The sequence below is a fragment of the Toxorhynchites rutilus genome, chromosome 1, assembly GCF_029784135.1.
Source record: "Toxorhynchites rutilus septentrionalis strain SRP chromosome 1, ASM2978413v1, whole genome shotgun sequence".
NCBI classification, from domain to species: domain Eukaryota; kingdom Metazoa; phylum Arthropoda; class Insecta; order Diptera; family Culicidae; genus Toxorhynchites; species Toxorhynchites rutilus.
The window spans coordinates 35849865-35867670 of NC_073744.1; the positions used below are offsets into that span (position 1 = coordinate 35849865).

At 43.3% G+C, this 17806-nt stretch overlaps 2 protein-coding genes across 4 annotated transcripts in view; one reads left to right on the forward strand and one right to left on the reverse strand.

Annotated features, from left to right (window-relative positions):
- LOC129763535 (adenylosuccinate lyase) overlaps positions 1-2395 on the forward strand; it is a 32779-nt gene extending 30384 nt beyond the window's left edge. For both annotated transcript variants that reach the window (XM_055762702.1, XM_055762712.1), the window contains exons 2-4: positions 715-910; positions 969-1549; positions 1611-2395. In XM_055762702.1, coding sequence (XP_055618677.1) covers positions 764-910; positions 969-1549; positions 1611-2334 — 1452 coding nt within the window. In that variant the 5' untranslated portion in view covers positions 715-763 and the 3' untranslated portion in view covers positions 2335-2395. The remainder of the gene's footprint in view (positions 1-714; positions 911-968; positions 1550-1610) is intronic.
- Positions 2396-11754: 9359 nt separating this feature from the next.
- Positions 11755-17806, reverse strand: part of LOC129765744 (uncharacterized) — a 134929-nt gene continuing 128877 nt past the window's right edge. For both annotated transcript variants that reach the window (XM_055766191.1, XM_055766235.1), the window contains exons 2-4: positions 13496-17487; positions 12446-13167; positions 11755-12379 (exon numbers count right to left, since the gene is read on the reverse strand). In XM_055766191.1, the coding sequence (XP_055622166.1) occupies positions 12178-12379; positions 12446-13167; positions 13496-17487 (4916 nt within the window). In that variant the 3' untranslated portion in view covers positions 11755-12177. The remainder of the gene's footprint in view (positions 12380-12445; positions 13168-13495; positions 17488-17806) is intronic.

Here is a 17806-nt window from a genome sequence, read left to right on the forward strand (position 1 = left end):
ATTTGAATAGAACACGCCGAAGACACGCCGCTGGCACGGTGCAATGTAAGTGAATTGAAATATCGTGGCGAGAAGTGAACACGCCCCGCTCACGCCACGTTGACGCCCCGCTGCAGTGAGAACATGGCCTAAGACGTTTTACTTTGCAAACATTCTGACTTTTATATGCGCAATACGTCATAGAATAAAATACTAATAGCAGCTCCGCAACGCTAAAAAATATTTTCCCAAGAGTGTAATTGACGTTACGTTGAATTTGTATCGTGGTTTATACTTTTTGTGTATTCAGAAATGGGGTGAAATTTCATGATTTTCCTAAAATATATTGATAATATTGAAAGAGTTAGTAATGTTTAATTTAGGACACACATAATTCACGTATTTATAATATTTTCCGATGATACTTTTTTCTTTGTGAACATCTTCAATCTTCAGGGTCTCTACGACTAATTCTGTTTGTGTGTTGTTTTCCGCCCGATCGAAAGTTGTTTTGGTCGATCACAATAACAATAACCTTTGTCGTCATTTATTCCGTCAGCCGGGCCCGTTTCTTATCAGAAGCAAGCTACAATTTTATATTTCTCTGTGAAATCCTTGATAGAACCTTATCACGTAATAACAAAATTTATTCTACCGAACGCAACGATTCGTCCAAACCGCATCGCACTTTATTCATTCATTCAGTCATTAACTGCTCCATATTACCGAGGTTAGGTAGAAATTCGTGGTGTTGTTGATTTTTGTTGTGGGGAACAATCTCAAAATGACCGAATTCAATCCGGAATTCCGTGGTTACCGATCGCCGCTGAGTACTCGATATGCAAGCAAGGAGATGCAATACTTATTCAGTGAACAGAATAAATTTTCCACGTGGCGTAAGTTGTGGATTATTCTCGCCAAAGCGCAGAAGGTCAGTGATGTATAGTCCAATATCTTGAGAGAGGTCAATTAAAGATTGTATTTTCCAGGAATTAGGCCTTGACATTAACGATGGCCAAATCGCCGAGATGGAGGCGCACATCGAGGACATCGATTTCAAAGCAGCGGCTGAGGAAGAAATGCTAACGCGTCACGATGTGATGGCCCATGTGCACGTATTCGCCAAGCAGTGTCCGCTGGCCGCACCGATAATTCACCTAGGTGCGACATCCTGCTATGTTGGTGATAACACCGATTTGTTGATTCTCAAGGGTGGTTTGGAGCTGTTGCTTCCAAAGCTGGTGGGTGTCATTAAGCGATTGTCGGAGTTTGCTGTAGAGTACAGGGATCTGCCGACGCTGGGGTTCACCCATTTGCAGCCAGCTCAGCTGACAACGGTTGGAAAGCGTTGCACTCTTTGGGTACAAGATTTGCTGATGGATGAGCGTGCGCTGAGGAACTGCAGGGATAATCTGCGCTTCCGGGGGGTGAAGGGAACAACCGGTACACAGGCGTCATTCCTGCAGTTGTTCGCAGGCGATGGCGAAAAGGTAAAGCAGCTGGATAAGAAAGTTACCAATCTGGCCGGATTCGAGCGGTACTATGCCGTCACGGGACAAACTTATTCGAGGTATGTTCGATTGTCGCTCAGTAGCATTGCATGAGATATACATGAAATATTTTTCGACCAGGAAAGTCGATTTGGAGATTGTTTCTGCCCTGTCCAGCCTAGGGGCGACGATCCATAAAATGTGCTCGGATCTGCGTTTGTTGGCGTCGCGTAAAGAGGTTGAGGAACCTTTCGAGCAGACTCAGATCGGTAGTTCCGCTATGGCCTACAAACGCAACCCCATGCGTTCGGAGCGCTGCTGCGCGCTCTCGAGACATCTAATTACGCTGCATGCTAGCGCTGCCAACACGTTGGCTGTTCAGTGGCTGGAGCGAACGCTGGACGATTCGGCAAACCGTCGTCTAACCTTATCCGAGTCATTCCTGTCGGCCGATGCTTGTCTGCTGACATTGCTGAATATTTCTCAGGGGCTGGTGGTTTACCCGAAGGTGATAGAGCGCAACGTTAGCCAGGAGCTGCCGTTCATGTCAACCGAAAACGTGATTATGGCGATGGTAAAGGCTGGTGGTGATCGGCAGGTTTGTCACGAGAAGATTCGAGTACTGTCTCATGAGGCAGGTGCACAGGTTAAGCAGCATGGCAAGGATAACGACTTAGTGGATCGCATCAAGGCTGATGCATACTTTGCGCCGATTTTGGCTGATTTGGATACGATTTTGGATCCAAAAACTTTCACAGGACGGGCGGCCGATCAGGTGTTGGAATTTGTTCGGGAGGAAGTCGATCCGGTGCTGACGAACTACGGTAGCAACATTGAGACCAAGTCTGTTGGGTTGGCTATCTAGGGGTTTCCGGAGCTGCTTGATAATATAGAGTCTGTTAAAAATAAATGTTTCAAAAGATTAATGACATTTTCCTTTTTCCAGTTCAATAGAGAAATTCTATAATTGCTTCATATGACAACTAGGGATTGTTAACCGGTTTTACCGAATCACCAGTAATTTTACAATCAATAACCGGTAATTTTCATTTCCATTTTCATGATGATGCCCTGATTGAAAGGATTGCAGAATAATGTTTCGTATATGCAGATTTGTTCGCGTATATGAATAATTTTGCTCGTGGTCATGATACAATTAATGATGACTTCGGCGTCTTCTATCAAACGTCACAGACTAAATTGATCAAGCGTAATCCTCTGCTCTCCCGCAAACAGGATTAAACATGCTTTATGAGCGAATAGGAAGAATAGCATGCTGTACGAGTGCAGCACTTTGAGTTCAATTTGAGACGGCGAAGCGTTAGCAAGCAACAGATAATTGAAGAAGTTGAAGGAAAAGCCAAGAACGGCAGAACCAAATTTAAGTGATTCAAGTTGTATTATTTTATATATAGTATTGTTAAGGAATATACGATGTATATAGTTTAAGTTTAAGTGTGTGTAGTGTTTTGTCTTCAAAACAACGAGTCCCTCAATCATGTAGCATCCCTATGCATCTTCATCATGCATTATTTCTAGTAAGCCAAAAAACGATACTTCTTAGAAAGCAAAGTTAAAACATTGCACTCAGGCGACCCAAAACCAAATTTATTGCTCCGTATTCATACCTCACTGGGTCATAAAATATTATTGCTATCCGACACTTTTCCTTGTTTACTTTCTGTCTCTCGCCGCGTGTACGCTTTGCGTACAAGCAGCGATGCGTCTTCCGCATGAGCCAACAAATGGTTACCATAAAAAACATCTGGTTGTTTTTCAAACACCGTCGACGGATTGAGTTTGGGTTAAGGCTAATTTAGGTTATTATATAAGCTAGTTGGTAAGCAAAGAATACACGAGTTTACTTTTGACCATCGACATTGATCCGAAAACTTCCCCAAGAAAAGCGATTGTACTGCGACATGGCGACCGTGACACGACTAAGGAAGTGCCAATAAGTGAATGGAGGATCCCCGCTGCATCACTGCAATGAAGGCAGTCTGCATCGCGCCCACAAGGGGAATTTGGTTTTCTCGCTAGGCAAGCTGCATTAAGGCAGCTTTGGAATCACGCAGCGGGACATGTAGCAGTTTTTACAGTCCACTGCAATTGAGATGCTACACAGGTATCGTGACTGGATGAAATTGATTGATTATGGTTTTAATTAAGTAGCTGGATAACAGGAAGGAAAAAAATCACTGTACGACGCAAAACCTGCAGAACATTTGAGCATCAAAGAAAAACTTGTAGCAATCAAAGATATCAACGTCCAGCCCAAGCTCAACGTCTATAAACGGATTGATGAGAATTGATGAAATTTTCATACAGAGGGTCTTAGAGGCAAATAAATGACAATGGTATTCGAAGCTCTTCGTACTTACGCCCAACATCATTGGACCCTGAACGCGCGTTTTCCTCTTCTGAAAATTTTGTTAGTGAAATTAGATCTAGATTAGAAGACAGAAAAATTAACATTATATGTGTTCTCAAGTATCAACAAATTGGGTACCAAAACTTCCAAAATGTTGTCTTTGTCTATTGTAATAATAATCCCATTTTTGATGATCTGGATTCTATGGATCCTATGGCTCCAGAGTAGGGGAGATAGGCAGGCGAAGGTGCTATCGATTGCCGTGATAGAAACTTTTATATGGTCGGGGTTAAAACAGAGGGGACCAAGTCACCAAATTAAAATTTTTGAGTTATTGGTTGCATAGATTAATCATTTTGTAAGCTACATACTCTATTTGTCAGATATGGAAAATCACGCGTATAGCCATTATCCAATGGATCGCAATTGTTTTGAATGATCAACGAAAACCGGTTATAGGCAGTGTTGCCACATTTTCATCTGAACTAAAGGGGTTAAAAATCTTTTTCATCTGTACTTTTGACGTGGGACTACGTCTAACCGGAGTATATGGGGAGTAAAATGAGAACCTAAACACAGAACATGTAGGAATAAATGAAAGATTCCGAATATGCTTATAACTCGAACATTTCTTACTGGATCGGGAAGATGTTTGCATCAATTGATAGGAAATATTTCTACGCTTCTATCGCAATAACTAAAATGTTATTTTCCATTAGATAATCAATTGAAAAACTGTAAAATGTTCAGTGTTATCTAAACGCCCTAACTGCCTCGTTTTGATTGGCCCGATTTACGGTTTCCCTAACACAGCCATCAAAGCCAAGCAGCCTTGAAGAAATCGGCATTGCAAATACATGCAAGTCGGGGGTATTTTTGTTCCGACTGAAATGTGTTTCCCTAACACAGACTTCAAATCTATGGAGCGTAAGGAAATTGGCATTGCAAATACATGCAGGTCGGGGGTATTTTTGTTTCGACTGAAATGTGTTTTACCAACACAGACTTCAAAACCAGATGTCTGGAGAAATCTGCTTTGCAAATAAATGCAAACTGCGAGTACTTTTGTACTCGCTTGCCTTTGTGTAAACTAGAATATGTTTCCTTAACACGGTCTCCTAAACATAGAAAACTGGGAAAATCGTGCAGACACTAGATGCGAATGAACTTTCAGGTTTGAATCCTCTATAGTATGAAAAGTAGAAGTTGAAGTTGTTGATTCATGCAAGGAGGTACTTCTGCACCCGCATGTTTTTTTGCACTTCGAAAAATGTTTTCCTAGCACGGACTACAAGAGCGGGTACGAACATAACGCTTTGGCTCGGTTATTCAAGATTGCATTGAAGGATATGCCCTCATATCATCTGCTCACTGAAATGATTGCTAAGCTAAGGTAGTCCCACGTCAGCCTTGCGGTTATAGATATAACACACCCAATTTTTATTTCAAAAATCTGTACCATTAAAAATATTCGTCGTAGAGAGAAATCTATTTTATTAGCACGAAAAATATACTACAAACTACTAGAAAAAAAATTTATTTACTACAAGTACAACATTTACATTTGCAAGTGTGTTTGATGATACATAGCTTTTCTGAATCTAGATTACATACTATCGTTTATTAAAATTTCGAGCTACCGCCGCGATGTTCCATCAAAACTTTTGACGTAGGACTACGTCTAACCGGAAGATATAGGGGGTGAAATGGAAATCTAGGCACTGAACAAGTAGGAAAAAATGCAAGATTTGGAACGCTTATAACTCGAGCATTTCTCAATAGATCGCAAAGGTTATTGCATCAACTGATAGGAAATATATCTACGCATCTATCATAACGAATAACATTTCATTTTTCTTGAGATAAATAATTGAATAATTGTGAAATATCAAGCATTGTCAAAATGCACTATGTGCCCATTTTTGATTGGTCCATTTTGTGCTCCTTAAATCGTACCGACCAAAACGGGCAACCAGAGCAGCAGCGAAATAGAATGAAGCACGATTGGAAAGGAAAAAGAAAAAAATGAACGAAACATTGGTCGCAGTCTCACACATGCGTAATTCTCGAGCCAGCCAGTCAGCTTAAAAATCCCCGCTCCGCTGCCGTAACGATCATTCTCATTCAAACCGTACACCACATCGTTTCGCATCACATCACATCAACAAACCAACACAAGCAGCCATGTCTGGACATGGTAAAGGAGGAAAAGTGAAGGGAAAGCGTGTTGATCTGGAGTTCCCCGCAAGGGTAGCTAGGCCGAACGCGTTAGTACCAGTGCACCAGTCCACCTATCCGGCGTTATATAGTTTCGGCCGCCGAAGTGATCGAGTTAGCTGGCAAAGCTGCTCGCGACGATAAGAAAACCCGCATTCGGAACAGAACACATTCGGTTCGGTGGATATCAAGACAACAACAGGCAGTCGCAGTGAGTGGCGAGTGGCAAACGCAATCGCAAAACGGCATCAGGTAGCAGAAGAAAAAAGTTTGTTCTTTATACAAACTGCTTTGGTGGCAAATCCAGAACAAGGCGGCATCGAGGGCGTTCGAAATGGGTTTTTTCAAAACCACGAGTACTAAGTTTTCTAAATTGGAACCATTCCTTAAAACAAGGCGCTTCTCAGGGCCATTAAACCTTCCAAAAAAGAGTTTAGGAAATACAGTTCAATGCTTTCTAAAACAATATCCAAAATAATAATAAAACACAAATTGATTTTTTCATAATTTGTTTACCAGGATATGATGAGTATGTGAATTTGGCAGTTGTTCTGAGCTTATTGATTTTCACCAATTCTTAAATTGCTTCTAGATTGAAAGTACAGTAATTTACACTTATCTCGACATTTAGCTAATTGGACGGACCTGTAATGCGACATATTTAGTTGGACATTTTTGTTAACATAGAGTTCGGGGTCCAAATTATGAATTGAAAGTCGACACTGTACCACTGTCATCGCAAATGTTCAATTACAGGTTAAAATTACCTCCAATCCGACACTGAGTGGTGGTAATGCGACGTGCCATTGAATGTAATTTACTGTAAAATATGTCACAAGCTGGATGGGAAGAAATTTTCCAACTTGGAAAGCTGGGGCGAGTGGCAAATGCAATCGTTAAACATAAAGGTTCAGCCGAACAAGATGGGGATATCGAGTGATAACAAAACAATAAACTCTTTAGATTGAAGATAATTTTGTGATCCTGAAAAGGACCCTTTTTATCCTGCATGTGAATCCAACGAGCGAACAAATCGTAATGAATGTATTTTTTTGCCATCGCTCTCTTTTAACGCTCATTCGTTCGTCTCGTTGGACTCGCTCATCTGGCTGAGTCTGCCGATTTGTCTCTATCCTGTGAGTGTGTACCGCTAGAGTATAAAACACGCGGACCCCAAAAAAATATCTTATTTTCTTTCAAACCGTAAACCCGTGTGGTTGTACGGCATCGGCATCCTGGACGTAACAAAGGAGGACCAGTTAAGGGAAAGGCAAAGTCTCACTCGAACCGTGCAGGTCTCCAGTTCCCTGTTGGTCGCATTCACTGATTGCTCCGCAAGGGTAACTAGGCCGAACGGATTGGTGCCGGAGCACCAGTATACCTAACAGCGATTATAGAGTTTCGGCCGTCGGAGTGCTTGAGCTGGCTTGCAAAGCTGCTCACGACAATCAGAAAACCCGCATCAAGAACAGAGCAGCTTCGGTTCGGCGCTCATCAAGGCAACAATTAGTTTCAGTGAGTGGCAAAGTGTTTCTCCGGCACGTCGCATTAAATGTAATTTACTGAACAACATGTCACAAGCTGGATGGGAAGAAATTTTCCAACTGTGAAAGCTGTGGCGAGTGGCAAACGCAATAGCAAAACAGGAAGGTTTAACCGAACAAGATGGGAATATCGAGTGATAACAAAAACACAACACCAAAGGTTCTTTTCAGAACCATCAACATATTCATAAAGAGTAAACAGTAAACTAATCATTTTTTCAGGTAGATAGGTAGGTATTCACGTAGGAGAAGAAAATAAAACAATATATTTAAAATATATATTTAACAAAAGCTGTCCCCTTTGTATAGTCCTACGTCACTCCGGTTATGTCCCCGACATTACCCACCCGTCTTTTTATCTCAAAATACCGTTCATCGTATCGTCGCAGGGCCGATTTGGGAACATACTCTTGTTCTGAATATGTTCAGAATCAATCGCTCGACAGTTGGTATAGTGAGAACGTTACAAAGAAAGCATTGAAGCGCCGAAAATGCGAGCGAACCGTTAATTGTTTCTAGGTATCCATTTTTTGTCCACCAATCCTACACATGTTCGTTTTCTGAAACTGTGCCTTCCCTACGAAGTAATTTTACCTTTAGGGTACGGCATTCATTATTCAGTTCCCGTATATTCCCATCGTAGAACTCAGGAAACGCATCTAACGAATGATTGTCAAATTGTAAAAGTTCCTGGAATTTAACATTGCCGCAGCCTTGAGCGTTGGATCAATAAATCGAATCTTTCTCTCATTTGCTGGATCAGCTCAACGAAAAAACTGCGACAAATATCCTTAACACTCCTATACTCGCGTGATATTGCTATTGTGTATTTTAGGCGTTATTGGTATTTATTCAAAGATAAATATATAATTGAGTGAAAAAACCCAGAAAATAAATTCTCTTTAACTTTATTCAGATTTAATAGTCATTTAATACAGCCACCTCGTTGATGCTCGGTCTGTCAGACCTATGCGCGAGTATAGGAAGGTTAAAAATGATCTGCCTTTCGCTGTCCATTAGTCTGATAGTTTCTTCTGTTGCCATTCCAACCTAAAAATTCTTGCCACTTTTCAAATGAGCTTCAAATTTAATAGCATTGGCATTGAAACAACGTAAGATTGCTCGCAGATATTAGTGAGAATGATCAAATGAAAATCTTTCAGCTCTTCGTGAATCCAGGTTTTTCACCCTGAAACAAACGATTCAATCTGTTGATTTGTGGCAAAACATACTTCAAAAAAGCAACAGAGGTTTTGTCATTAAATCTTTGGGGACCGTCAATATTCTGCAAGCAGTCTGATTTTAGTCGCATTCATACTAAATGGAAAAAAACAAAATTACCTCTGAAAATCACGAAAAGCATCTCTTCACCACCGCCGCTTATCGAAGCCAACGAGTAGCCGAAGAGTGTAGGATTTTAAGCGGCTTGAGTTCTGTATTACCTCGAATTTCCTCAGTTCTTTTTGGGCAGTTGGATATACAGATTTATATGCCCCTAAATAAATGGTCAAGATAGTCAGGGATTTTCTCACATGCACACTAGCACACAAAACCAGCGAATGACATGTACATTTGACGACTACTAGATCTAGGCAATCGATTTCTATCAAGCGTATTACAGAACTCGAGCCCCATCATCACGGTCGCACTATCCGACACGGATCCTTTCAGACGATCCTTGTAAGGATGCTCATTAGGGTGCCAATGAAAATGGTCATCTCTAATTTCAAAAAGTTACCTCATAAAAATGTTCACCACCTCGGAAAAACACCCTATGCCAAATATTAGAATTCCGGACTTAACGGAGAGTGGAGCAAAGCGGTCACAGTTTGAGTTTTTTGATAATCGAAAAATCACCCAAGGGGAGAGTAAAGGAAATCGGAGTTTCCGAAAAATAATTTTTGATGCCAAATGTCTTAAAATTGCATAAATCGCCGAGATTTGATGTTATCTCGAAAAAAAAATATGTCGAAAAAAAATCTTTTTTTGGCGCTTGGTCGTTTTTCCGTCTGAAGAGTCGATTTTTAACAAAAACTTTGTTTAGATAACTGTAAATCTCGATGTGTCATGCAATTTTAAGACATTTGGCATCAAAAAAATTGAAAACCCCGATTTCCGGTGATTTTTCGGTTTTTAAAAAACTCAAATTTTAACGCCTGCAACACTAATAAATGAAGTTCGAATGAGCTAATATTTTGCATAGGGTATATTATCGTGCAAATCCACATTTCGCAACAAGTTCCGAATGAAAAATCGAGATAACTATTTTTATTGGCATTTAAAACCATTTGTTTCATCTCAAACTCCGAAAAAAACTAAAATTTTAAAAATTTTAGGGTCGATTTTTTTCATTTCATTACACTGTTTGACCGAAACCAAATATTTGACCCTTTTCGACAGATAAAATTTGATTATCGTGTATTGATAAAATATATTCGACACAAAACACGACAAGCAAATATTCACTTATAGGATGCCTAAAATATTTGTTCGATCTGTTCGTCAAAACTGCCGGTACATGATTAGGTTATCTTAAATATTTCAGTCGATTTTTTCCATGTTCGATGTTTGACATTGTTGGCGCTTAATAACTCGAGAACTATTCAAGCAAATGGAATGAAGCTTGGCATATAGAGATTTTAGGGATCGAGAAACGTGTCTATGGTGTTTCGAGATTCCTCCCCTCTCTCTAAGGGGGGGCTGCCATACTAATGAAGCACGTGGTTCGAGATTCCTCCTCTTTCGCCATACTAATGAAGCACAAATTTCTGCATTACTCGAGAACAAATCAAGCAAATGGCATGTGGAGGTTCTAGGAGGCACGAAATGTTTCTATGGTGGTTCGACACTCCTCCCCCTCTCTAGAGGAGGGAGGGGGGATTGCATAACTCGAGAACTAATCAAACAAACTGAACCAAATTTGGCATATGGAGATTTCAAAATAAATAAATGTTTCTACGGTGGTTTAACACACCTACCTCCTCTCTAAGGGGAAGGGGGCTGCCATATAAATGAAACACAAACTTCTGCATAACTCGAGAACTAATCATGCAAATGGAGGCAAATTTGGGATGTGTGGGTTTTTGGGTACGAAAAATGTTTCTATGATGGTATGGCACCCCTCCCTCCTCTGGAATGGAGAGGCGGTCCCATAAAAATATTACACATATTTCAACCAAACATGAGAATAGAAAATGTTAAGAAAACTCTGAAGGATAATGGGAATATTCGGAAAATTCAATTCTCATATGTTCTACAATTACATAGTGACAAGCGTTGTTAGTCCATTTGATGTACTATAACGAAATTGATCTTTGTTAGATAACAAATTTCAAAATCATTGGATCACTTTCAAAGTTGTCAACTACTACGGCCGCAAATCTAGGAGAAGCAGTTGTGTAAGTTTGAACATTACAAAACAAGTACACAAGTTATATTTACACCATAACATTCACTAGGCTGACAGTGAAAATTGTAACGAAATGGGATGGTAACATTCTGAAAGCTGAAACGTTTTTTTTTCTAGAACTGGGACTGCTAAATGGATTTTCAAATCCAAGACTACCACATACCAGACGTATGGCACGGTTGGATTTTATGGGATTATTATCAGCGAAGTTCAGGAAGAAAATCAGTTGTTGAATTTCTAATAATAATTTTCAATTAAGATGAATGCCCTGGAAAATACAATTTTTCTAAGCTTTTCAAGTTTTTTTCTGACCCTAATGCTGAGAATCAAAATAAAATGCCTTTAATATTTGAATAGAAACATGAAATGTTTATCCTATATTTAGAGAAAAACAAGACATATAGAACAAGTAAATAAATTGGAAAAAGGCATTCGATTTTTCAAAGATCGATTCTTTGTTACCGATTTAATTGAATCGATCCCTACGCCGTATTGAAAATCGATCTTTTTCAAAAGATCGCCCAATCCTAGTTCATTGAGCAATCGTTAAAAAAGTACGTCCCGATATCGAACGTCTGCTTCGTCTTCGTTCACTCTGCTGTCTAAATCCAGCTCACGCGCCTCTCTCCTGGTTCTTCTGTGTGCTTTAAAGTACCCGCTTCGCTTCAGAGTACGCAGATAAAAATAGAAGGATCCTGTACCCCACCCCATAGACGGGAATTTCGGAACAGCAAAATTTTCCCCTTCACGAATGTATGTAATTTTATTTGAATAAAGGAAATCTTCATCTCGTTTATATCTTTTCGCACAAATTCTAGTGTTCGCAACATCGATAAAATATTTTCCTCTTTATCCGTATTTCGTTAAGTAAATTGAAAGTGCTTCAAAATAACATTATTTCGTAAAACTTTTCGTCGATGGGTTCGCCGCGGAATCGTCGCAAATAAAGAATAATATGTAAAACGCACGGCGGAAATATGCTCCACCAGGTCACTTGGTCACAATTCAAAAACAGAAACATCGTCATTCTCATTTTCGAAAACAAACATCCTTCTTCACTCCCAATAGCTACCACAAATTATGCAATAAACAAAACACTTAACCTAACAATAAAGGCGGTTGGTCAATAAAAAAGGTACATCTTACTAGAAGCGCAATAGTAGCCCATTATCGGTTGCCTTCGTCTGGCTGCTGCTGCTGATGATGCTGGGGAAAGAGGTTATAATTTGAGTGCGAATTGCAAGAGGGCGTTGGGCTAGCGATTGGTCTCTCAATCGTCATCGATTGCTGCGGAATTTTACTGTCACTTTGCACTCCCATACTGGTGTAGATTTCTTTCATCAGGAAGAGCATCGTATCTTCCGATTCCCTGGAAAACAGTGATAACATTGGTAAGTGATTGATGAAACAGTGGAAGGTCTTTTTCGGTACTCACCAATAGCAAACATGGCTTGTCAACGCGAACAGATACTCGTTGAAAAATTCCAGTGGTGCCTCCTGCAGCACGTAATCGATTCGTCTCGATTGGTTCAGCTGACCCATCGGCAAGTCCGTGTCACCGGTGTCCAAATCTCCCGAGGAAACAGTCGTCGCCGAAGAAGACGTTTCAAACTTGAGCTGATCCTTGATCACTTTATCCACCTCGCTTTCGATGGCCTTCGTATCAGGTCTGTTCAGTGAAGTCATCGCATAAACGGCGTCCAGTGTGTTCCGGAATGTGTCCAACACTTTTTGCTTCAGATCGGTTCCCACGCGGACCATGGTTTCCTTCAGCTCCAGATGCATTCGTTTGCGGCCCTTGTGGTGGGGTATGAGCACAGGGCGTACGTTGCGGAGTTCCTGATTGACGAGAGCTTCCACTCGGTAGGCTACCGGATCGTATGGGTGGAAGATATTGAAGAATCCATCACAGGTGGGTAGCTTGAAGTCCAAGCCAAGGGCATCGATGCCTCGAACTGTTACGAACATTCCAATTGGTGAGCCAAGGGCAAAGAATTTCTTTGGCTGGAAAGCAAGCTGCGGATAGGTGATGTACGGTTGACCGGTACCGGCAGGGCCGACTTCGTAATTGATTTGCTGCGAGCATTTCCGGGACAGAGGTCTATGCTTCGGGTGGATGCTTCGCAACACAGACATACGGTCGGCATCGGGATTTTCCTAGCGAAAAATATTAATGGGAAAACGTTAGAGGAGATTGTACCACTGAAATATTGCACTGTATTAAAGCGAGGTACACCTTTTGTCTTTTGCGTTTCTTGAAAAATTTGGACATCTTGTACATCTGTAAATTAAATGATAACAGTGAACGAAACTGAACAAAGCATTCAAAGGTGATACGTGATGACACGACAAATCTTCTTTGCTATGGATCTTGGTTCGAAATGAACTTTCTCAAAAAAAAAAAATACTATAGACATAAACCCAACTCCAACAATGGACGACAATGCACGACAAGATATATGGCGCGAGAACAAAGGGTACTCACCGAATTCTCCGTCTCCATCGGTTGTGGTTTCTGGTGGCACAGCAAATCGAACAGAATCAACGAACCGAGCGAGTGACCCGCCAGTGAAACTCCGCCTTTGAACGAAGGATTCCGCTCGCAAAACAGTAAATACAACCGATTCAGCGAATTCCCAACGGCATCGATAATGTTCTGACAAAACATAGGACTCGTGTAAAAAAGTACATCGAGCACGGTGTCGTTGGTGAAGTTCCTGAGCTTCGGTATCGATTCTAGCGTGATCGCCTTCAGCTTTTTGTCGATTCCGGACTCCTCCGAGTGGAGATCATTGTGCCAGGAAATTGGCAAAACTTCTACCCGACCAACATCACCACGATCGACCGAGGAGCGATAGTGGCTCTGCACTAGCTGAGCCGAAATGCTACGGAATTCGTCCACCACTTCCTCCACGCTGCGGAACTTGAGATCGCACGCTTCGCCGATACCGTGCACCATGAAGAGCAGGTGATCGACGCGATCCGGTTCGCCATCGTCAATATTGAACTCGTCAACACCCCGCTTGACCACCCGTGGTCGATTAGTGGTTGATGCAACCGGTGACGAGCTGGCCCACGCATCCGGGTTTTGTGTCCGAAGGAAGTGAACGATCACGGATGGTCCGTGGAAAACTACGGTTTCCCCATTGGGAATCGTCACCCGGCGTTGCCACTCACCAGAAGTGGCTGCTTCCTTGTATTCCCTTTCCAACAGTTCAGCTACTTCTTCCTCGTACGGGATGAATTTGGAGTCCAGATTCTTGTAGAACCAGGAACACCTGCGCACTTCTTGGGGTTCATGTCGCCAATAGACCGCTGACATTTTGCGATCTTTGATCGACACATCGTGTCGACCCCCATCCACGGCGATGATCGTCGGAGTATTGTCGTCATCCTGCACGAGTGCCAGGGCATCTTCTAGCGCGAGAGAATCATTCATCGAAAAAGGACACCAGGTTATTTTGCTTTCGGCTCCACGTCTATAGAACCAGTGTCGGTAGACAGGTCGATAGGCAATGTTTGTGGTCTCGTTGATCGAGGCCATCGAACTCTCCACCGCAGCCGAAGCAGCACCCCCAGTAGCGGCCGCAGCCGTTGCCGTCATCGCTGCCATGCTGCTGCTATTGGCGTCAACCAGAACGTCCTTGGAGAAGGTATCGTCCTCGAAGGGAGACTTTTTGAACTCGAACAAATTATCGCTGCTAAAAATAGGTTCCGGGGCGTTCCCGATGCGCTCTTGCTCCACCGGATCGTCGTACTGATCGTCCAGTTGGTTGTCGTTCACCACGTTGGTCTGATTCCCACCGATCGGCGATTCTTCGTTCAGTTGATTCGTTTGTAGTTCTTCGTTTTCTTCTTTGGCGGAAGCTTCCTCGCTTGTACCCTCTTCCTGATCAAACCCAGAACTCGCTGGATGCTGCGGCTCGGATGACTGTGATGGCAGCTGTTGATCCGCTTGGGAGAGTTCTGTCTGTTCGGGCGCGTCCACCACTTCGACCTCTCCGGGTGCCGGTGCGCTGAAGAGGTTGAACAACTGAACCTGTGACTGAGATTGCCCCGTTTTGGCTGTGGGATGTTGAACGGTCGGTAACGTAGTGTTAAAAAAATCTATCGGATTCGGGAGATTGGCGAAGTTGGCGTTCAGAACATCTGCGGGTGCCTCCTGGCGCGTAGGTTCCGTGAAGAAATAATTCGATACCGCTGACGATGGGCGAGCTTGTTGCTTGTTGGGTAGGGGATTAGCTGGGTTACTGTTGATATCCGGCCGAGGTTGGGGGTTGGAAATTGGTGTTAACGATTTTGGCGGAACAGAGGCGAATGATAGTGGCGGTTGGACTGATTGTGGGACCGGATTAGCGTTGCGATCCTGTGCTGGAGAATTGAAGAACGAAGCAACGATGGTTTGTTGTGGTTGGTTCGGTGCTAGGTTGAAGAATGGAATAGGTGTAGTAGATGATAGCGGTGGATGGACAGATTGCTGTGGAACAGCTGGAGGATTAAAGAATACCGCTGGAGCGGTTGGCACAATGGTTTGAACAAGTGGCTGATAGAAGGGTTGCGTTTGGGCAAAAGGGCTACTGAAGTATTGCTGAGGTTGCACCAATTCCGGGTGTGTGTTGAATGCTAAATTACACGGTGCTGCAGTTGGTTGATCAAGACTTGGTGGAACGGTATAAGCACTTCGTCGAGTTTTTTGAAGATTATACGGTTTGCATCCACTGATTCCACCAGTAACTGGGGGTGGGGGTAAACTCCCTGGCTGCTGCTGTGGAGCTGCAGATGAGTTGAAGAAACTCGAGGCTGTTGGTGGCAACGGATCCGCCGTTGGAGCCGGAATGGGACTGCCCACCGAAGGTTGTACTACTTGCTGGGTGCTGTTCAATGTATTGAACGAAGGATAGTTGTTCGATGCGAGAGTGGACGCGACGCTTGCTTCAATACTCTTTCCCGGATCGCTTAAAGGTGTTATCTCGCTGTAGATAGCCGGTTCGCTTAGATTCGAATTCGGACGGGGAGGCGGTGAAAGTACGTTTTCACTCGACTTAGAACGGCTGTCTATAACCGTTTTTGTCTCGGATTGGGTGTCCTGTTGGAAGGGGGTGAATGGGTTGGAACTGCGGCCCAAGGATTCGCTTAGTGACGATTGCGGTCGGGAGATGACAGTTCCGACCTGATCGGTTCCTGCCGAGGGCGATTCGCTAATGTGCCGAGATGTAGGAGAATGAGTTTTAGGTGGTTTAACTTGGTGGGTTGATATTGTGGGGTTAAAGAATTGGACCGGAGGTTGGGAAGTGGGCTCGATGTGAGCGACAGGCTGTGGAAAGTTTGTGGCGACTTTGGGTGGTTCTTGAAGAAATACCGGAGCTGCTATGGGAGCTGGTGAGGTAAGAGGGTTCTTATAGAGGCCAACTGAGCCTCTATTGAGCCGACTTGAGCTGTATGGGTTCTTCGACGGTTGGGTCTGAGGATGGTTCGGAATGGTTGGGATTTGAGCAGGGGTGAAGAACGTTGGTGGAGGTGGTAAATTGGCTGGGTGTTGCTGGTTGGCTGGTTGTTGAAACGGAGCAACCGGTGCTTCTGGTACCACTGGTTGAACGATTGACGGAGGCGGCTGTTCGCCAAACCCTGGCGCGCTAGGCGGAGCTGCCTGGCTGCTAAAATAATCTGTTGGAGTTGGAACAACGTCTGGTTGCTGTTGTTGGGCCGACGTAAATGCCGCCGGTACGGGGAGTTTCTCCAACAAATTGGGCAGCTTCTCTAAGAACGAGAAGCTCGATTTTGGCGGTTGTATTTGTTGAAGGTTTGGATGATATGTGACCGGGGATTCGGGCGCTGATGGAAGCTGAGCCACACACGGATTTTGTACGGGAGCTTCAACTGTTGGTGAAGGTCCAGCCGCGCTCAAGCCGGGGATATGAGCATAGGTTTTCTTCTTACTCCCCCCTAATCGGTAGCTGTTGGAAGCAGCCGGTGCCACCGGAGGTGGCTGTGTTACGCCCGAATTGCTGATTTCTACCGGGTTGAAGAAAGTTGGCGGTGGCGGTGGTGGTCCTTGTTCTTGTTGGGTCACAGCAAAGCTTGGTATTTGAGCAGCGGGTGGCTCGGAATAATCGTAAACTGTTTGTGAAGCCGATGCTGGATCTATCAGTGAAATTACCGGCGGCTGATCAAAGGTCGGCTGCGGAGAGGTACCTTTGATGACACGGCTAAAAGTGGAGAATACAGTTGAGGCTACGTTGGGCAGCTGTGCTGCGAATTGAGCTGTGATCGCAGAAGTCTGCTGCAGATACGAACTTGGCTCGGTGCCCTTCACTTCTGCTTCCTCGAGTTCTTGTAACGGATTGTACTCGACGGTAGAGGTTGGCACTGAGCTCAATGGTTCCGATGAAGAATGGAGATCAATCTCGCTGAAGTTGTCCAAGTCTTGGAGGAGCCCGGGTGCCGCACCCGGACTAAACACGATAGGTTTCTCGGCGTCTGCAGGAGAAGGAGAAGAAAGGTGGTCAATTTTCTTTTAGCTGGTACGAGTTATAAATATTGAATTTTAAGTGTATGTTAATGGTGGTTTGAAGTAAGGCGCAGTAAGGCGTCCGTGCAAATTGCGGCGCACACGTGAGGGTTGTGCTATTCTCATCACCCCCATAATGTATATTTCTAATTTGCATTCTAGAAACGGTCCGATTTAATGGGCAACAAGAGAATACTAATGGTGTGTGCGTTTGGGTTATGGCATGGAAAACACACTGCCCGCGGGAGTTGTGATAAGTTTGAGGTTATGATATTTCTGCTCATATTA